Source organism: Pteropus medius, unplaced genomic scaffold (genome assembly GCF_902729225.1).
Source record: "Pteropus medius unplaced genomic scaffold, Ma_sr-lr_union100, whole genome shotgun sequence".
Taxonomy (NCBI): domain Eukaryota; kingdom Metazoa; phylum Chordata; class Mammalia; order Chiroptera; family Pteropodidae; genus Pteropus; species Pteropus medius.
The window spans coordinates 15,377,920-15,399,952 of record NW_024342467.1 but is presented as its reverse complement, the minus strand read 5'-3'; the positions used below and the strand labels follow the sequence as shown (position 1 = coordinate 15,399,952).

Here is a 22,033-nt window from a genome sequence, read left to right as displayed (position 1 = left end):
TAAAAGTACTTTGCAAAAGCCAAGTATTAATAATCAGTATTGATTCTCCTGCTAAAATCAGCCCTTCATTTTTCTAAAGTGGTTTGGATTTGCTACACCAAAGCAGCCATTTAAATAGAGACCGATCGATCTATTCTTAAACTCACGGTGTTGCCTTGAGTTTAAGTTGCGCCCCCTATAGAGACATTTACTACCATAACAGCATATTTTAAATAGCACTCCAAGAAGTCTCTCAAAGCTACATTTGCAGTTTATAGTTTGGGGTATGTCATTTTGTTAATACGATAAACCCAGAATGCTTTTTGATGCAAGCAGTCATCTGTGCCAAAAAAAAAAAAAAAAAAAAATCAAAATGGGCCCTGCAGTATAGCCCCTCCCCCACACCTTTCTGTGGATTAGCTGAGGCCAGGTTTGGTTCATTGTAAAACAAAGGACTTTCAATTTGTCAAGCAACAGTTCCCATCTGGCCTATTCTCTTGCCAAGTCCCAAACCTGGGCTCATGTGTCTAAAATTTCAGCAGCGACTTAGGCCATGTGTCTTTGCACTAAAAAAGAAAAGCAATTATTTCTGTGGATGACCAGATGATTTCCATATCATCTACTGAACACAAACAACCCGCTCACTGAGCCCCACACCAGCAGCTGATGAATTGAGAGCTGATCCTAGCTGCTCTGTCAAAGAAAAGAATGTGATTCCTTTAGTTTAAGAACTTTCTAGAAAGAAAGATCACAGAGCAAGTGGGTTAGGTCAGGAGGAAACTCACTTGGGTCCTCATCCTGCCACCTCTTGGTTGTGCGACTTTCAGGAAGGCCCGTGACCCCCAGTCCTCAGCTTCTCCCTTTGTAAAATATCAGATCGGGTGGTTTCTGCCCTCCCCTCCAGTTCGTATACCTGTGTCGACCTCTTGGGTAGAGGTTTGTTATGAGCCGAGGAAATGAAGTCTGGGAGTTCGATTTTGTTTTCTTGCGTCTGATTTTTCCAATCTGAAATTCTGTAGCCTAACTAGAAGGTTCTATGCTGGAAAACAACTCAAAAGTGGCCGCTGGCCATCCAGACCATGGATATTCCATTTGGCTGGAGTTTGTTTGCTTAGCACCTTCCATTTCTGTTTACTTAAAATTTGGCTCGCTGAACCAGCCACAAGAGAGACACCTTTTTCTTCTGACAAAGGTCCAGTGAGAGGGAAAGGGTCATTCAAAGGTAGCAGAATCTGCGTATCCTATCCAGCATCAGAAGCCGTGATGCAGAGCACTCGGCATCACAGAAAACACGGAGCAGTTATGGTTTCTGTCCCTCTGAAGCAAAGCAGTGGTTGGAAAACATCAACAATTTTCAGAGACTATCCCTTCCTCGGGCATCGCTTTAACAACCGAAAGTATTGGTGCCTGTAGAATGGCCCTAATAGGATTTTTTTCCTGGTTTTCGGAGTCTAGAATTTTAGTATCTCTTTTTGTTAGCCATTTGGCTCTAAGAAATGTGAGAATTAATGGATTAGGGTCTCAGAAAGGGTAAGTTTTCCTTATGTGTTTTGTAAAAGTGATAACATATATACATATGCCAAGCCATGAACACATCTGACCCTGGAGTCGACCAGCATCTTTACTTTTCCCGGCTCTCTGCTAGGACTCCCCGCAAGGTTTCATAGTCACTATGGAGGACCATAGTCACTATGCTGGAGTAATTCTGCAAGGACTCATTTCAGTTGAAACTGATTGAAATGTTTGTTGGCATCTGACACATGCCAGCTGGCTCCTTCATCTAAAGCAGTGGTTTTCAACCAAGGATGATTTTGCCCCTACAGAGGACATTCGGCAGTATCTGGGGACTTTTTGGTTGTTACAACCGGAGGGTGGGGTAGAGGGTGCTACTGATATCTAGTGGGTAGAGATCAAGGATACTGCTAAATATCTACCAAGAACAGAATACGACAAAAAATCATCAAGTCCCAAAAGTCAACAGTGCCAAGATTGAGGAAACTTGCACATTTTCATGGTCCTCTTGCAGACCTGATCTCAGAATTGGTAGCAAATTCCAGGGATTCCCACACTTTAGTCATCACAGACCACTGCTGTCATATTTACTAGGTTCACATACACCAGAACTTTTATTTACTGAACATCTTTGTACAAATTAACTCATTTTTTAAAAAATGATTTAGCACCATCCTTACCAATAGTCTTTGTGAAACTGAAGGTTTGATGTTCTAATTACCTTTCTCAATTCACACGAAAAGGAAAATGATTGCTATGACTATTAAAAGTATTACCCATGTTCTACCTAAAAGCTTCTCACATACTACTGTGCCTGCCAGATTCTAGAATTATAGACTTTCAAGTTGGAGTGACTTTCGAGGTGTTTGAGTCCAGCCATCCCACTGTGGCTTGACATCCTTCAAACACATTTTTGCCAAGTGGTCAGGCAGCCAGCTCTTAGACACTCTAGAGATGGGGAACTCATTCATTTATTCAACAAAAAGATATTGAATGTAGATACTTGGGAACTCGCCATGCTTGCTGGATACCAGACTAGCAACAGGGTGTAGGTAGTGGGGCAAAAGGGAGATGAGACAGAGCCCCCCACTTCATAAAGGTGAGTGAGAAAAATCATTATCTTATTTCTCTCACACACGCTGCATGTTTCCCAGTGTCTTTCTCATGTCTCTCTCTCTCTCTCTTCCCCCCCAGCCCCCACACACACACTTTAGGGTAAAAAGTCAACATCCACAAATTATGATGTTCATTTCATGTGTAACCTGAACTTTCTTCGTATATTTTTAATTTGTATACTGGATGTCCCAAGTCCATTTCCTATTAATGAGATCAAATATGCAAAGGCTTTGAGGCTTTGGCCTCTAATCGCTCCTTTCTAGGGACGCACCAAGGACCAGGTGTGGCGAGGTGAAAGTGACCTATGAACTACTGAGGAACAGAGGCTCCCTATTTAGAGTGACCTGTCCCCCCTTCCCTCCACTCTCTGCTCGTGGAAGTGCTGGGCTCTAATCTACAACTCTCACTGCTGTCCTTGGACTGCTTGTCACATGCCGATTTGGTGGCTTTTTTCCCTGCTGGTGAACAGTGCACCCTGTCCGTGTTAGAACGAATGCCCTGAGCTGCATCATTTGTGTGGCATGAAGTCCGCTGGAGAAGCCCCAGGTCCAGGAGTTTCCTCTCCTTCTCTCAAGCACTCCTAGAAGTGGCCATTATAAAAGGTCCCCAGTCGAACCACCCATGTAAGGCAAAAATCATGCAAGACTCAAATCTCGTCAAGTTTGAAAATGAGAAACACGCCTTTTCCTAAAGAGCTAAATTATGAACACAAACCTTCTTTTCCTCCATTAAACACATAGATAACCTAGTGTAAGCCGAAGCAACCCCTCACCCGGCGAATATAAAGAGCTGCCTGTCAGCTGGAAATTTATTATGTGCCAGGCACTGGGCAAACTGCTTTGTCCACATTAGTTCATTTATTCCTCCCCACAAATCTATGAGGTTATGATTCCCATTTTATAGATGAAGAAAATGAGAGCCAGAGAGAGTAAACACAACAAATAATGGCCGAACCAGAGTTTGAACCTCTGACCAAAGCCTGTGTAACTTAGTCAGGAAGGTTCTCCCTCCTCAGAGCTTTGTAGGCAGACTGATTTAAAACTGAATGGTATATTTTGTTTTGTAGAGTGTCCCCGAATGAATAAAGCTGGAGGAATAAGCCTGCAGTGGCTCTGTGGGCTACTGTGTGGCATGACTGCTTGGGTCAACACGGGCCTGCTGGGACGGGAAGTGCCAGCACACAGGGCCTTTGAGTCCCGAGGAGAGAGACAGTGGCCTGCACCTGAAGTTGCATGTTTGTCTGGGTGAGTTCTTCAGCTTTCTTTTCCAGTGACATCACCCAGACCTTCCTCTTCTGTCTGCAGCGGGTGGCGGCTGCTCGGTTTCGTTCCAGAAATTTCCGCCTCCTCTCATCAGGATCCTCGTCCACCACCCTTCGCCGGCGCCCCCCTGTGGGCTGGGGCGGCTGTATCGTCTGGGTTGGCTGCATCTGTTGCGTCGCTGGTGAAACCTGCTGGAAATGAGAGGGAAGGGGTGACAGGGTGGGGAAGAAACACGTCGGGTAGGGGGAGAAAGCCCGGCCGGCGTTGCAATGCAAAGCACAGAGAAGTCCGTTGCTTTAGTGAGCACATCGAACTTGTTTTCTAAGAATGAAATCATGCTCCTGAAAAGGCATCCGCTGAGCTCTCTTCTATAGGAGATATAGTTATCTTCTATATCTTCGGCAAGATATAGGAATGACGTGTGAAAAGAACCAAATAGATTTCTCCACCCCCCACCCCCCTCTCCACAGGTATTTAGCTGAATCACGGCAGAGAAAACATACTTTTTTCTCCTTCAGATGTTACAAACGTTTTATTTAAGGTGCGTTTTAAGATTTTAAAGAGCCAGTGTATGGCCACAGGTGAACACAGAAACGTCAGGGTTATCATTACAATACTGATGAGTCGTCTGTCACCTGCAGAGAACTCCTTCCGGGCAGACTCTGAGCCCCTTTCATTCTAACGGTGTCAAAGCCGTGTTCCCAGAACACACCTCTGGACCGATCTCCACTGTGACTCCCATCAAAAGAAACCTGCGAAGCCCAGACGGCAGCCGGAATCCGATTTTTGCTATTTCACGGTTCTGAACGCTAAGGACTAGCCGAGCCTACAGACTCCAGATGGATCTGCCTGCTCCTCAGAGCTTTGATTAAAGTGGAGGGAGTTACAGGAGGCCTTTCCAGGTGATTGGGAAGCAAGGCCCTTAAAGGTATGCAACGATGCCCGAAGCAGCACTGAGCCCTGTTATACACCACGCGGGTGCAACAGGGAGGGTCTGCTGTGCTCCCCCATTCACTTACATTATAAGGAAATCCTAGGAGTGGCAAAGCACTTTATTAAAAAGTTTTACTATGCTTACAGATGCCTCGTAAGATCTGCACGGGGCTCAGCAACATCTAAGGTTTGGGAGCCCCCCACACGTATAGCTTTATTTCCCTTCATGAGGCAGACACACAGCACCTAGTGAAATTTCTACGACTGACTCTTTATGTGTCTGGACACCTAATGCTTTTGCTAATGCACTTCACTCCTTCCCCCTTCTTCGTTCTCAATAAAGGGTGTTTCTTTCTTTCTTTTTTTCCCCTCTCTCTCATTTCTTAGTCACTCAGGCTTATGGCTGCACTACCTATAAAGTTGTTTTACAAGAGACATTTAACCTGCAGGAATAACAGGCAAAAAGTTTTAAAACTGAAGTCCAGCAACCTTTTCTACCACATTCCAACCCTGTGATTGAAATCAATCAGAAGGACTGTAATTGCGCTAATAATGGCTACGGGCTGACATCAGCTGACCGCTGGTGATATATTTTCATCCTAAACTCTATCAAACCTTATATGACTAATTGTAAAAGCATTAGGCTCAAGACTGAGGTTGGACTGCACCTCGGTAATTTTATTTAAAGCAAAGACATTTTCTAAAACGTTTTACGGGTGATTCCTTTTCTTCCCATCACAGAGGAATAACAAAATTAATTGTCTAAGGTCTTACTCACCAGAGTGGCCACGAAAAGTAATTCTTGTTACTAGCAAAGGTTTAGCACTTGTCCCTTCAGATGCCACCACAAAGCAAAGCACTAGGAGAGAACTTGCTCACTTGGCTGTTTTGCCTTAATCATTTATTTTTGTGAATTAATGATCTCGATTGCCAGCCTCAGGTAAGACTCTCAAGCAGGCAAAACTGAGTTTTAATCCCCAGTGCAGAGACCTCTCTCTCAAAGCGGCATCCTCCCCCTCTAACTTTAACTCATCTTTATCCTCTGACACTTGTCCTGTGGCTTCACCCAAAGGGGTAAGTTATGTGGTGGTTTCAGGTTGAGTCCAGGTTCAGGGTTCAAGGTGTAGTATGATTACGAGAAATTTGGTGGCTGAGGAGTGACACCAGGACTCTGAAATCGCATTCTTATGTGCAAGAGAATCACTGGAAGCCAGGAGAAATTGCAAATGCAACCCTAAGGCCAGAATTTGTGTCCCTGGTAATTATTGTTACTTAACATTTATTTTTAAAATGGAATTCTGTTGGCACAGACAATCTGAAAATTTTGACCAAAAAGAATGAATTGTGATTTCAAGAAGATAGAATTTATTTCAAATCATCTTAGAATCTCAGAGTTGGAATAACCTTAATAAGCCTCTATGTCTACTATTCAGATAATCATACAATTAAGCAATATGACGAGATCTCAGTAATCAGACAAGTTAACACAAGTTAAGAGCCAACATTTTGAATACTGTCTAAATGACTTGTTCACATTTTAACAAGACCAACTTGGTCTTTTTCTTTTTAGTATAGGGTAAAAAAGCAAACGTTTGTTCAGCTAATTATAACAGCAATGAACTAACTGCAATACAATTGGCCACTTACTGACTTGAAATGGAAGGCAATTGGCTAACTGGTAATTAGTTAATGAATGGCTTTTATATTCAATGAACTGTTAAACTTGTCTATGAAGTAACTTGCACACAAAGGCAACCAAAACTTGATGTTATCTTTTTCCTTCAAAAAATAAGTACACATATGAGTCTATTTGCCCATCTTGGACTTTGTAGTTCTCTCTCTCTCGCTTCTAAATACATGTCTTACTATGGCATTTGACTAAAACAGTGCTTTAGATGACGTTTTATTGCTACACTGCTTGCTAAACTTCCGTCGCATTACTTCAGTTTAGAATGAATCCTGGCCAACATGTATTGAAAACTGTGCTGAGGGCTTTACAGACATTTGCTTACTTAATGATCCCAAGAACCTATGAGCTTAGTCTCTTATTATCCCATTTTGTGGATGAGAAAACTGAGGCTTAGGGAGGTTAATCTGACCACAGTCACACAGTAGGAAGTAAGATGGTAACAAGGTGAAAGTTTTCTCACTCTGAAGCCTGCATTCTTATTTGCTGTACAGGATACCTCTAAGAACCTTTGCAAACATAAGCTTATCTAACAAATAAGCTTGTCTACTGAATAGCTCATCAGCTGAGAGTTGTTTGTGAATGACCCATTTTGTGGATGGCTGTCCGGGTTGGGTGCGTGTTAGGGAAGAGGGTTCAAGAGCTCAAGAAGCTGCCTGGTGTGGGGTCCAGAGGCAGATGATGAATAAGTGTTATTGGTGGTCCCAAGCTTCGGACGCCACTCTGCCCCAGCTGGTTGGAAGCTGGCAGTGTGAAATGTGTGGAGGGGACTGACAAAGGTCATCCTGCTCGAAGACCCAAAGTGTCCAGGGCTAGCCCTGTTCCTAGACATGTCCTCCATCCACTTACTAAAACTCAAGTGGGTACAAGGACCCGCCTCTCTTCTTGGGCTCGGTGACATAACGTCTGCCTGGTCCCCCAAACCTCTTTCGGTAGAGTCTAAATGCTGGCTTTTTCTCTAGCCACTCCTGGTGACTCTCCACCCCTGGGATTTGGCCCTCCTCTCACACTGATCATCTATGGCACTTGGCTCTCTGTCGGCTTCCTCCAACGCATTTCACACTGGGTGGGATGAGTCACCTCTCTTCACCGTTTACACAGCACCTTATGCCCCGACATCCATTACCGAGCCTCTTTGTCTGCCTGGAATTGTTACTCTTTAGGTTTCTAACATTTAATGTTACTTCGAAGATTGTCCATTGTATTTTACTTCCATTTTACAGGAGACAAAATTGAGTCTCGATGATGTTATAAAACACGGTGGCTAGAACCACAGTTAGAATTAACCGATTTTTCTCATTCTTCATTCACATCTTTCTTCACATGCTTAAATTCTTCCTAATCCTGCCATTGGTATTACTTTTTTAGAGTTAACTGTAACATACAGCAAAAATCGGTTTTGGAATATTTGAAGTTTACATTTATCTCTAGAGGCTAGACTGGAAATTTACCATATTACTTATAGAAACTAGGATCTGGTAGGACCTCATGGGTAACCATTACCTCCTAGGAAATGAACAGAGCTCTCCGGAGTGTGAGACAGAACACCTGGGCTTGTCAAACAAGGTCGCTGCCAATGAACCCCACCCCGCTTCAGAGCTTGCTCTGTTAAGAAGAAGGGGAAAGAGATCATGGAAAGGGTTTACCTGTGCTTGGTTGCCGGAGTGCAGGGGTGGGTGTGGCGAGGTCTGGTGATGTGCCGGGTGCGCATGGAGGTGGGAGTGGGAGTGATGGTGTGGGTGGTTCTGCTGGTGATGGGGTTGAGGATGAGGATGGTGTGCTGGGTGCTGGTGCTGGTGCGGGTAGGGGTGATGGGCCGGCAGTGTCTGGTGCTGATGCGGGTGGGAGTGCATGTGATGGTGCGGCGTCTGGTCCTGCCGGGAGCCCATCATTTCCATCATGTGTCCCATGGTGTTCATATTCCCATTTGCCATGGCAGCAGGATGGTGAGTCAGTGCGGCCTTCAACCTCTGAAACGGAATGAAACAAGAGGGGACAGCTGAGGTCAGTCACGCACACAATAGGAATTTCTAATCCAAGGGCTCATATTTTCAATTCTGTAATACTTTATGGTGCTGTTGCTAACATTTTTTTTTTTTTACTGGTAGCAGTCTGGCTTTTACATTAATTCATTTCTTCATATATGTTATGAGAGGTACGAGGGTTAACGTCAGCCATAAATGTTTATTAATTCAACTGCCACAGCAAATGAGCGAGATACTGTATCAAGATTTAGACATTCTACTAAAAGGTATTTCCTATTATCCAATTGTTCATCATAACCTACAGCTGAATACAAGTAAAAACCAAATAAAACCATTCGATATGATAATGCCACTGAGCAAAGGGCCTATCTGATATGGCACTGTGTTTTTTAAGTCACAAGAATAAAAGGTTTTTGCCTTTCAAAAGATTTCTCAGACACGAGGAGGAAATAACTACAAATTTTAGAATATGGGAACAGTACTAATGCTATTTAAGACCTTCAAATTATATTATAATCCATAACTTCTAAAGACAACATGTAAGGCTTTTCCATTTGTTACCATGATGTTACTTATAGTCCTTCATGATAATCTAATTTTTTTCACACGATAACTTTCTTCGGACTTTGGAAAGCCAGTGAGAAAAGCAGAATAGCTTCTCTGATGGCCACATTAACAGGTATATTTCTAACACAAAAGCATTGCCCTTTAACAAGCAAACGGACATGCATAGAAATAACTTCTACTTAAATCTAAAGCAGGGTCAGCAAACTTTTTCTATAAAGAGTCATATAGTAAATATTTTTTGTCATTGCATGCCTTCCACTTGCTGTCACAGTGACAACTCTCCCCTATGAGTGCATTTACATACTGAGTTCATTTACATACGGAGTGCATTTACATACTGTCTACAGTATGTAATGAGCACGCTATGTTTCAATGTAACTTTATTTAGGGTTGGGAAATTTGAATTTCACAGAATTTTCATGTAACATAAAAGGCTATTCTACTTTTGATTTTTAAAAATTACTTAAAAATGTAAAATCCATTTTTAGCTTATGTGCTGTGCAAAATTAGGCCCACGGGCCATCGTTTCCTGGCCCCGATTTAAACAATCAGTTGGTCATCGGTTGAGTTGCAGTTTTCTTCAAAATTGTTTTTTCTTGTACGTAGAGATATATCATCATATCCGAGGGGCCCCATGTGCTAAGTACTGTACAATACAGTTACTCCTTGAAATTGTATCTTATGCAGAGATGACAGTCTAGTTGGCAAGCTCGCATTGGCTTCATGCCTTTACTAGGGAGCTTCATGTCTTTACTAGGGAGCTCAAAGTTCTCTCCTGATTTGTGTTCTTATCTGATTGATGACAGTGGTGTGTATTCACAGTGAAAAAGAAGAGGTGTATCTAAATGATGAGCAAAGCCACCATGCTCCAGCCCTGTACAAAATTAATGGTTCTCAATCGTTATTTGATAAATACCAATTCTATTCATCAAAATCTTTAGTTAAACATAAAGGGACTCCACCTGTAAAAAAAAAAAGGAGGGGATTGAGACTCATTAGACTGTATGTTAGTATTAGATAACCATGGGAAACACCTCCTACACCCTGATTCAGGAACCACTAGGCCCACCTGCCTCCTTGTTCATGAGCAACAGTTACTGTCCTTCATCACGGTAATCCTGAAGAAGTTGTTTCCTGACTTCCTGGGAAAGGTTAGATGCTGGATATGTGTTTAGGAAGAGTAAATGAATACGCCTCATCTTCAATTTTCGGAAATGCTTTCATTGTTTTTATAAAAATGCTCATTACAAAAAATTTAAGCCGTGCTAAAAGTACAATGAAGTCAGCAACGAATGAACCAAATGCGTTGTTTATATTTGGTGAGTGAAGAGCATTCCAGATGACTCTGTGTGCACATGTAGAGATGAAGGAGCAAGCAGCATAATTTCATAACAGTGGGATCATAATAGCATGTGATTTTAAAGCTTTGGGTTGAATATAACATAAGGAAAAGAAACGAAAATCAAATAAATGGCTGGACTTTAGATATATGTTTTTTACCTCAAGAAAAGTTTCTAAATGACATCTGCAAACTTAACAGTGAAGAAAATTATGAAAAAAGACTATAATGAAATCATTTTATTTTTAAAAAGTTGACATATTAAATAATATTAATAAATTTTCTTTCTCTTTTAAATATTATTTTATATTAGTTTCAGGTTAATGGACTGTCTAAACTATTTGTAATTTCATTATTATAAAAATATGCACCCACATAGTAAAAAAAAAGTCAACTACTACAAGACTATGAGGTGAAAAAGTAAAGCCACTTGCCTACCCTTCTCTTTAAGCCCCAGTCACATTACTCAGATGTAACCACCACGTGTCCTCAGACATTTTCTTAGCATTTATAAGAACAGATTTGTGCAAGTCCTTTTATGACATATAGTTTTGTATCTTGTGTTTTTTCACTTTAACAATATATCTTTGACACCTGTGTTTATCAGCAAGAAACGGCTAATGATAATGGCTGGCATTAATTGAGTATTCACTATGTGCCACTCCTCATTCTGTCTTTTACAAGTATTAACTCACCTAATCCTCACAACAACCCAACAAGGCTAAAAGAGCGGCTTAGCCATGTGCCAAGTTCACATCTCTGGAAAGGGGTGGAGGTGTGCTACTTCCAGAGCCTGTTCTTTAAATCAGGAGAGAAGGTTCCAGAAGGCATGCCATGCACAGTTTGTTGTAAACAGGAATAAGCTGTGTTATGCTACCTCCCCGTCATGAAAAAGAAAGGCAAAAAAATAAGAGAAGAGGCTAGGAAAGTTGGCAGGATGAGACGCCTCTGACACACTGACCGGCAGTGGGCTGTGCGTGTGCTGCTCAGCATACAACAGAGACCCGGATGCGCACCCTCTGAACCTTGCCAGAGGGAGGGGTGGATGGTAAGAATTTCCAGGAAGCTCAAATGCAGCAAAGGGTCATCTAGGGCTTAGCGTGATCACCTCCCTTGCTGTATTTGTGAAGCATCAATACTTATATTCCCGACCACCACCACTACGAAACATAGATCTGACAAGGTCCCTCATCCTCATCCCCACTTATAACCCGTGAATATATGACCCTTTTATGTCTTTCTGATGCTCATGGGATGAAGGCCTTGATGTGGCCTATGCATAGGCACTCCAATGTGTAGCTCTTCCTTCCCATCAGCCCTTGCTTTCCCCACACACCGCACGGGTCTGTGCATTTGGCGGTCTTCTTGCCTGGAATGATCCTTCCCTTTCTTTGGACATTCTGTATCTCTCAGCTCCAGGCTACTCTTTAGTAAAATTCTCCCTGGTCTCATGGTCTAAATCAATTCCTGTTGTTATATGGTCCCAGTAGAGCCATATTCCTCTTTTTAAAATTCAGGTTGTAGTTACGAGTTTTTGAATGATTATTCAATTAATATCCATCAACCATCCCAGATGGTAAGCTTCATGAGGGCAGGAACCATGGTAGATTTCGCTTAGTGTGAAATTCACAGCTTTAGCACAGAGCCTGGTACATATTAGGCACTGAATTCCTATTTTTGGAATGTATAAATGATTGGATGAATGAATAATGAATAACACTTTCTGAGGCTTATGATGAGGATGCTACAGTTTTGTTTTGGATCACACAGGGGGTATTTGCATGGGAGGATGATTCTATCAGGCAACCAAGGTCAGCAGAATCGACTACAGAAGCATGCAGGCAGATGGGCTATGAAAGTGCCCTGCGAAAGAGCTCCCCGCTCCGCATGCTGCCCGCCCTCTAAAAAAGGAAAACAGAAAAAAAGGAAAACATAAATAAACAGAAGGAATGCATATTAACTCGATCTCGATATATTTTCCCTGAAAAAAGTGGCATGGAGAATTGAAAAGACGTTTAAGAGTGGGTCACTATGTTATGCCTTCGATGCTACAAACAAGTTTTCCACCTTTAATTAGGAGCAAATGGAGCCTGACAAATAAATACTATGTACCAGATTTTCATCTCTCAAATAATTAGCTTGTACTGTTAAGGGAAATTACTTGATTGCCTCAAGTCTATTCTTGCATGTTTCACGCCAAGACAATAATATTAGTAAGGCTATAACATTCCGTTTAACTATTTACTCACTCAACAAATATTTATTGGGCACTGAGTTAGGCGCATCATTATTTACCCACTACATGAAGGAAATGGGAGATGCATAAAATCCAAGCTTTTTCAAAGCACCAGAGAGAAAAAATACACACTTAAGGGTGGAAATGAAGACTTTCAAGCACCTTTTTTTAGAGAATCTCAGGCCTTCGGGTTGAGTCCACGCTCCAAGCACCAGCCTACATCATCTTTGAAGGAAAATGGTGAAGATCAATGATAATCATGCTGCTCAGCACATGCCACATTTAATATTCTCTGTGTCATTTCTAAACAGTTTGGAGCACTTCTCAAAGTCCTAAAAGGCCTACTGCTTCCCTCTAGCCTAGTGCCAACAAGAGTCACTGCACTGTAAATCATTAAAATATACCAAATATAGATATTTGTACCCCACTCTTGTAGAGATGATAAATGAACAGTAAATGAGTCCAAGCTGTATTTCGCAGAATGATTTTTCTCTGTGAAGCTGAACTGTGTCTTGTTTTTAGTAACGTTCTACCCAACGCCAAGAAAAGGCAAGGGAGAGAGAGAGGAAAATTAATGAGCAAATAAACATATATTTTTCAGCTATAAAAATCAGGACTCTTATGGAGGTGTGACTGCAAGAAAGGAAAAAAAATGATTGTTTACTTTCTATCGTCCCCTACCACATCCATTTATTTGAGAGAGCAAATCAGGAGAGACAGTGAGAAGCCTGACACAGCTGGTTTCAGTCAATAGGGGTCATTTTCTTTTGGTCTGTGTATTTTACAAGCTCCTTGTTCACAGTTCCTGATGGGAGGGTGGGCCTGCTGCCTGGGGTCTGATTCCTGGTAAGAAACCAGCTCTCTACCTCATCCCATCCTGTGCCTGGCCACGGACAGGGCAGCTCAGCCCCAGCCCCTTTCAATCTCCAGCTCTGCTCATTTTTGCAACACGGCGCATTGTGCAAAGCCCAGGTACGTGCTCACATCATTACCGCCACATGTGGGCCCAAGTGAGCACACACGCACGTGACACACCCACCCACACCCACCCCAGGCAATTTATCTCCCATTAACAACTTGCTCTTGCCAATTAGAAACATTTGTGGAACTGTAAAAACATTTCTTCTCCTTCTTCAGGGCGGCTGATTGCTTATGCTTTACAGACTGAAAGCCAAGCCGAATTAAACATTATTTGAAATTCAGTTGGGTAGGGGTGGGGAAGGTTGAAGCATTCTTTCTAGAAAGGTTTTAATTAAAAACGGCTGTTGGCTTTTGTTCCAGAAAAGAATGTGATAATATCAAAATGTAGTGGTGCTGGGTTGACCATAAGTAAGAGACTCTCTATGCGAAAATAGGACAAAATATGTATTCATACTTCCTTTCAAATACAAAATAATTGCTATCAGTGGCCTCCCCAAGGTACTGCTGTAAATGTAATTTTTCTTTCTCCCCTCCAAATCTAGTTAATCAATGGAGGTGACAAACACAGGCTTCTGAATAGTCTAAATGTTCAATGGGGTGAGACCGGAAGCCTTTGCTGGAGGCATACTTGCGATACTAATGACCTGCTCTAGGTATCAAGATTTCTGAAAATAAGTCTCTGAGTTAGCAAAAAATAACTGATATTTATCCACTGAATTTTATGATTATATATGACCAGTTTGCATCCCAAAATGCTTCCCAAACTTGAGGAAAGATAGGAATGGGCAGAAAGAGAACTGTCACGTGGTGCTAGGTGAGAGTCACATAAACTTGGAGCCTCATTTTGCAAAGGCAAAAATAGTTTTAATGCCCAGATTCACAGCTGGGCTTCAGGATGTCTACTGAAAATGACCATATAACCAATAGCATGAGGGACCTTAAAATCCACATTTATTTCAGGATCATTATGAAGATAATTAACTAGACCATACCTGGCTTAATCACTTGGAATAAAATATATTTCTTTCAAAATTTTCATGATCTAATTCAGCTAATGGTTTCACAATTTAAATACAGTCATGTGTCACTTAATGATGGGGATGTGTTCTGAGAAATGCTTCGTTAGGTGATTTTACTTTGTGCAAAATCACAGAATGCACTTAAACAAACCCTAGAGGATAGAGCCTATTGCTCCTGGGCTACAAAAATGTATAGCATGCTACCAGAATGAAGACTGTAGGCAACTGTAACAGAATGGTAAGTATTTATGTAACTAAAAAATCTAAACATAGAAAAAGTACAGTATAAAAGATAAAAAACGGTACACCTGTATAGGGCACTTACCATGAATGGAGTTTGCAGGACTGGAAGTTGCTCTGGCTGAGTCAGAGGCAGTGAGTGAGTGGGGAGTGAATGTGAGGGCCTGGGACATTCCTGTGCACTACTGTAGACTTTATAAACACTGTACACTTGGGCTACACTCGATTGATAAAACAACACGAGATTAAATCAAGCACAAGAGAAAATGATGCGATCAAGAGACGCGGTAAACATGAAATGCATGAGGCTGCTGCCGGTGTAACATGGCACACTGTGTCACAGCAAACTTTCTTTCTAAGTAGAAAGAGTACATTCCAAAATAATGATATTAAGTATAGTATAGTAAATACATAAACTAGTCGTTTATTATCATTGTCGAGTATTATGTACTGTACATAATGGTATATGCTATATTTTTAAGGTTTGTGTACACCAGCATCGCCACAAACACGTTAGTAATGTGTTATGACAGCTATGACACCACTAGGCAATAGGAATTTTTCAGCTCCACTATAATCACATGGGACAACTGTCATATATGCAGCCTGTCGTTGACCGAAACATTGGTAGGCAGCGCATGACTATATTCTGCGTTAGAGTTTGGTTTGGTAATAATATTTAAAATAAGGCTACCTGGTTGGAAAGAGAGACTCCTAAGAAGGGGGAAGAGACTCTTAGGTCTAGAGGAAACATATTCATACTCTTTGTCATGTTGTCGTTAAAAAGTATTAACTCTGAAGATATTAGAAATGATGCAATTAGTTAAGAAAAAGGAATAATATTCTAAATCAGTACTCCAGTCCATTGGAACATGATGCAAGAAAAATTTCACAATGAAGGATGATACTTCAGAAAAGTAGAGCCTTAGCGGTTCTACTCTGAGTGAGAAAAAAAATTTGGTGTTTGATTTCACTCTCCCATTGTCTACCTCTGGGTATAACTTCTAAAGTAAGGTCAAGTGCTAGGTGACACTTGGTGGTAAACAGCAAACAAACTCCAGAGACAAATCTTAGCAATTTCTCTGCCACCCATTTCCATGTTAATATCTAAATCGGACATTAACTACAGTTCTGCAAGAGTGAGCCTTCAAATTTTCTTGTTAAATGAAGAAATTCATGAATGCACATTTATAAACTTGTTTTATTTCAGATACCACTTCCCTGCAACTCTTCAGCTCAGCGACCGTCTCTTATAATTCAGAAGGATGGTGCGCATTTTAAGTGGCTGAATTTCAGAACAAACTGGTGTTCTGAGAGCCGGAGCTAGTCTTAATTCTACTAGAAGAATTAGGCTTTGAGTCCTTAGATAAGTGAACCACTAGGCTCTACGTGCTCTGATCTATCTAACAAAATGAGGGCAGGATTCTGAGCTCCCTTCTCTATTAGAGAAAGGATATGAGTTGATTTCTGATAAGAGGTAGGATTCTATTGGAGAAGTGAGCTTTATGAATGTCTAAAATAAAGATATAAAAGTCATTGTTTCAGAGAACTTCAGAAGAATAGAAGACTTGGAGTGAGAAGTCTTCCTTTAAAAGCCTGGCTCCACCACCCTGGGTGGTCACTTGAACTTGAATCCTCTTCTATGAAATGCAGAAACATAATAGATTAGGAAACTGTATAAACCTATAAGGACGTACAGAATAATTCGTGGGACAGAGGTGAGGTGCTTTGTGGGTGGAGGTTAATACTAGCTGTTGATGAGAAATTTTTTAAAAAATGAGACATTAAAAAACCTTTTTTTCTTAGCATTAAAATACATTCGTTTTACTTCAGATTTTTAAAATTCAAAACAAAGTGCAATGGAATATCATTCATCTATAAAAAAGAATGAAGTACTGAAACATGCTACAATATGGATGAATCTCATTATATTAAGGAAAAGAAGCTAGACGAAAAAGTAACATGTATGATTCCATTTAGATGAAATATCTACGATAGATAAAGCCAGAAAGACAGAAAACAGATGAGAAGTCGCCAGGGGCTGGGGGAGGGCAGAGTAGGGAGTGACTCAATGAGAACAGGGTCTCCTTTGGGGACGATGACAACGTTTTAGAACTAGATGAAGGTGATGGTGGCACAACATTCTGAACGTACTAAATGCCACTGGAACGTACACTTTACAATGGTTAATTTTACATTACATACATTTTAGGTCAATTAAAGATATTCTTTAAGTAAAGTGAAATAAGAATCTCTTCTTTTAACAGGGTGTGGATGGAAAAGTCTCGACTACATCTGAGAATTCCTAATATTCATTACATGGTCACCTTAACCTAAACACTCTATTGTGAACAATAAAAGCCAAAAATATAGTTTGCGCTAAGATGGCTACAGCCAAGGCCAGGTTCGTAGTCTGTGTCTCAGGGAATCCGACGCTCTGCAGGACATCGGCATCCTCTTTTTCCTACGACTCTATTATCTTACAGCTGGCTTAGAACCAAGGAGAAAACACAGAAGCCACAGCCATCAACTGCATATGATACAAAGCTAGTTCAGAGTGTTAAATGCACTGGATGAGGAATCAGTATCCAGAAAGACCTTGGCAGACTAGCATCGAGGCATCTAAGAAGAGAAATTTAAGTGAGATCCATATAACACGTTATGCTTGGTTAACAAAAATGACAAAACATGACAGACACCAATATGTCCCAAGGCAGCTTAGGGGAGACACAGCTTAGCAATTACACATATAACAGAGGACACAGGGTTTTCGTGTGACTTTATGATGCACCATTATGCGATGCACATGTCCAAAAAGCTGATGTGACTTTTCAGCTGCATCAGTGAAAGTAGGTTAGAGAACTTAATGCAAGAGACTGAGAGTCCTGTCTACCTCTGCACAGGCCATGATGCGCATGATACGAGGCCATGTCCCACACACCCCTGCCCCGCTAAAGATCTCAACTTCATGTCTAACAGGTGTTGGGTTTCTCTAGAGGAGTATCCCAGTTCTCAACTGGAGGACGTACGTGCTTTTTTCCCTTCTATAATCACACTGTGATGAACATCCTGTATTCACACATGTTGGCATGTTTCCCTATTTCTAAAAAGTGTTTATTATTAAAAAAATAAAAAAACCTCATGAATTGATCCAGCCAGTGGGTTCAATTTCTGGGCAGAGGTGATGGTGATGGTGGTGGTGTAGTAGAATAAGAGAGAGAGAGAGAGAGAGAGAGGGAGGGATGGAAATGGGAGTAGCTGTCTGTTAAGGAGTTTTAAAAGGAAAGAATTGGAGTGGGGACACCTGTCACATATCAGCTTTAGTCAAAGAGCCTTTCCTTGGCCTCATTTTCTTATTCTATCAATACCCCATCCCCAGGTGAGATACTGTCATATTAATAGTTTTAGGGTCTCTGATTCCTTTCTGGCCACTGAGCTCCTTAAGTAACTATGGGATGGCCTTGAGTACTAACTTGGACCTGGCAGATATTATGTTTTTCTGGCTGGTTTCTCTGGTAATTTTAAAGGTGCCAAATGCACAGTGGCTTAGAATAAATATTTGTTGATTGCCTGCCTGCCTGCCTGCCGCCTGCGAGTTTCCAGGAGTGGTGGCTGACCACGGAATGTCTCTGAAGTTCTGGCCTATCATTTTCTCTAAAGAAAGAACACTTCTGGTGGTGGCTGCAGGGAGAATAATGCCCTTTGTCTTGCTAGCACATACTATTCACCCCCCAAAACCCAGCACCTGCGAACCTGGATAATTTTAGGTGTGGGCTTATTTCCAGCTTTTATAGAAGAAGAAAGTTCTATTGGAAAAAATACTAATCCTTTGTTATTTTATTTTGGACGAGGTTTTAATCAGAAACATAGGCAGTAACATATGTTAGAAAAATATATACAAAACGCAGGACTTTGTATTTATAACTCACTATGGAAAATCCATGCTAATGCAACATTAAGTTTGGGATATTAATTGCACAGAAGTCAGGAAATTCAGAGTTCAAGTTCCCACAGCAAACTTCACATGTGCATCCCAGGACCCTTCCTGAGTCGGGTGATCTAATTATTTGGCAAAAAGTGGTGCAATGAATAGTGATGGAAAGGATTGCTCCTCAGTGCTACGTTTCCCATCATCCCAAGCAAGATGGGCTGTGGGCAACTTTAGCTACATAAATTGCATCCCTTTTAATGCATAGCAGTCCTTGGTGACCGTCATGAAGAACGAGGCTGCTGTAATGCCTGAGGCAGGAGGTCCAGGGTCTTGGCAGGGCGCTGGTCGGTGGAGCATCCGGCTTCCACTGCATCATGGGTCCTCCAGAGGATCCTCCCCCACACATTCCCAGGGCAGCTGTGTTCAGCTGGCACTGCTTCCCACCCGCTCTTTACTCTCAGAGGACACCTCTCAGTAACTTAGATGCTCAAACTTCTGAATCTGAAAGTCAGACTGAAAGGCCCTCAGGGGACTGGACACACCTGTGCCTCATCCTGGGAGACCTAGCCAACATGACTGTTTTATGTGGTCTTTTTCTAGCTTTATTCCAGTTGGTGGGAGATGGTAAGATGTGTCTCTGTTAGAGACATTAGGTGTCTGGCCAAGGGGGCTTCAAATTTATTATGGTAAGAACTTCCGGGTGTTTGTGACTATGGGTAGTAGGCTGTAGGATGTGTAAGCTGACCTGTTCCTTGGCATCTATGTACCAGCCTACCCAGCATGCTCGGTGTGTGTCTAGTTGTTTTTCTGCTTGGTAAAATGGTAATGGTATATTCTGCTTCCTCATGTTCTCTTTGCTTCTGCATCTGACCCTTACCCGAGTCCGTCGAAGTATGTCAACACTGGTATGAGTGGAAGGTAGGTGGGAGGGAAATTGGGGGCAGTGGGGAGAGAGAGAGATTGTAATAAACTCTAACTTTTAAGTGCTGTTTAACTTGCTTTTTGGGCTTTGCTACTGTCAGTGGTCCAAAGTCACTCGACCAATAGCCAAATCAATCTGCTGTAATGGTTCCACCATCCTGCTAAAAAAGAGGTTCAGGTCTGCTTGAGAATGGTCTGGATCACATGGTGCTCAACTCAGCGATCCTCGGAAAACACAAACAGCACATCTACAACAGCCCCTGGGCTCTGAGCACATCGAGCATCCAGGATGCTACTTGTGAACTCTCTGGTCTCGATGAGCAGGAAAAACCTGTGAGAGACTCAGGATGAAGGAGTATCATCAATAAAAGCTTTTCACAGCAAATCTGCGGGATTCTAGGTAAACCACACCGGGGAGAATAAAGCTAAGCATAGAGAAGCCAGAATAAACCTTTATTTTCCCCCTGCAAGTCTACATTTAAGATATTTCCAAGAGGAGCCATTTATAACTTATGAAGAATCTGGAAGCTTGTCTGTGTATAGAAAGTTACACTCAAGGAGAGCTTTTGGGTTCACCCAAGAAGATGATGGTGTTGAGCATTTTCATCCGAAAAATGACTAATGACTTCTCTCTAAGCTGATGTGCATCCAAATCATGTTGGTTCTCACACGCATTTTAAAAATTCTGTTAATAACTGGGTATGAATATCAAGTATTCTCTCTTCTTTTCTAGTTTCAAAGTTTTCTCTCAAGTTTTTTTCTTTTTTCTTTTTGCTTCTGGAGGTACGACCAACAGAATATATTCACTATTGGGCACATTTTTCAGAGCGGAATCACAGGTCCTTGCTAAGCTATCTTTTTACTTCTTCGTTTCTACTGTCTCCATGGTGTACAATTCAACGAACCAGAGTCTAAATCTACTATTTTACTGTCTACAACACAAGTAATGGGGGCAGCGGGGTGGGGAATGTGCAACCATTTCTTTAAATCACTTTGCCACAACTGAGTATCATTCTAAAAATGCCAAATAGAAAGCTTTCTGGTTGATCTATCCATTGAAAAAGGTCTGTCTGTCTAAGAATTTATCTTCTAACAAGCTTAAGATATCATTTTCATGATCTGTCTGCCTTCTTTTCTATCTCCAAATTTCTTGTCTATCTCCAAATTTCTCTTAAGCAACTGCTCACCAGGAACCGACTTGTCCTACATTAGTACTTTCCTTCCAGAGAGAGCAAAGTGCTGTGCAGAGAGTAAGCCTCTGAAATAGGTGATAAAGATCATTCCCCATGTTTTGCAGATGCGGGCAATTCCTATGAAGGAATGTTAAGTCATCTGCTTGGGAGCTAGTGCAGAGAAGGGATCGGAGCCTGATGTGGCTGTCTGTGGTGCAGCCTGAAAGCTTGCCAGATTAGAAGAAAGACGGTGGATAATAGAGAGCATGGCGGAGGAGGCAGGTGGGAAGTAAAAAAGCAAAAGGACCGAGGGGAGGGAAGAAGACGTAGAGGTGAGTGGAAGAGGGAATGCAAGTCAGCTCTAGATGGAGGTAGAAATCACGTGCTGTGCCCACGGGCTCTGATAGTTATGCTTACTAATCCACACTGACAAGGCAGACTCATTGTGAAAGAGAAGTAGACACAAGGTTGAGTCAAAGTATTCCAAACTCAAAACAAGCGCAATTCCCTTTTTCAGAGAATGGTTCACTCCACCCTAGTTTCCAGATAAATTCATCACCAAAAGGTATTATCAAGTGGTTTCTTCCTTTTACCAGACGCCAGCGAGAGAGAGTCTGGATTTAGCGTGGCAGATAAGGAAGGAAATGCATCCTGTAGGGTTGTTTTTTATATGAATAATATTATATGTAGACATTGTCCCACTTCTATAAGGTTTCAAACCCTGCGTGGTTAACCAGAGGCTAATGAAATGGTTAACCAAATGTGTCAGCTGCTAAGCCAAGTGGAAACAGTGATGGCAGTTCAAGCAGCGGGGAGTTGTTCTCCCATTGCAGTGACACCTTGGACCCATCATCCAGCCTGGCTTTCAGAATGGCATCATGTTTGAAGAGTGTATTCGAGGCTGCAGGCCCCACATTGGGGAAGCCCAGCTGACCAGGAGAAGGGCCATCTGCATTTACAGACGGCTTCTCCTGCAAGGCACATGTTGCAGCTCTGGGTACAGACTGAGACATTTTCTCCAACATGTCTGCATTAAGTGAGGCCGCCATTCAGTTCTGGTCTGATTAACTCATGAGACCAAGCTCACTGAGTGGGCATCTTTTTAAAATACGATGTAGAGAATGTTTTTCTTGGTACCATTTCAGTGCCCACCCCCCTTTCTTTCTTTTCTTCTGTTCAAAAGTATCCTTTGATTTCCTTCCAAAACCCATTC

General features: G+C 41.8%; 1 protein-coding gene across 4 annotated transcripts in view; it reads right to left on the bottom strand.

Annotated features, from left to right (window-relative positions):
* The window catches only part of CREB5 (cAMP responsive element binding protein 5), a 379,921-nt gene that overhangs the window by 10,651 nt on the left and 347,237 nt on the right, over nt 1-22,033 (bottom strand). For 2 of the 4 annotated variants that reach the window (XM_039862624.1, XM_039862622.1), the window contains exons 8-9: nt 8,136-8,459; nt 3,830-4,060 (exon numbers count right to left, since the gene is read on the bottom strand). In XM_039862624.1, coding sequence (XP_039718558.1) covers nt 3,830-4,060; nt 8,136-8,459 — 555 coding nt within the window. The remainder of the gene's footprint in view (nt 1-3,829; nt 4,061-8,135; nt 8,460-22,033) is intronic. The other 2 variants (XM_039862623.1, XM_039862625.1) reach the window with 1 other exon arrangement.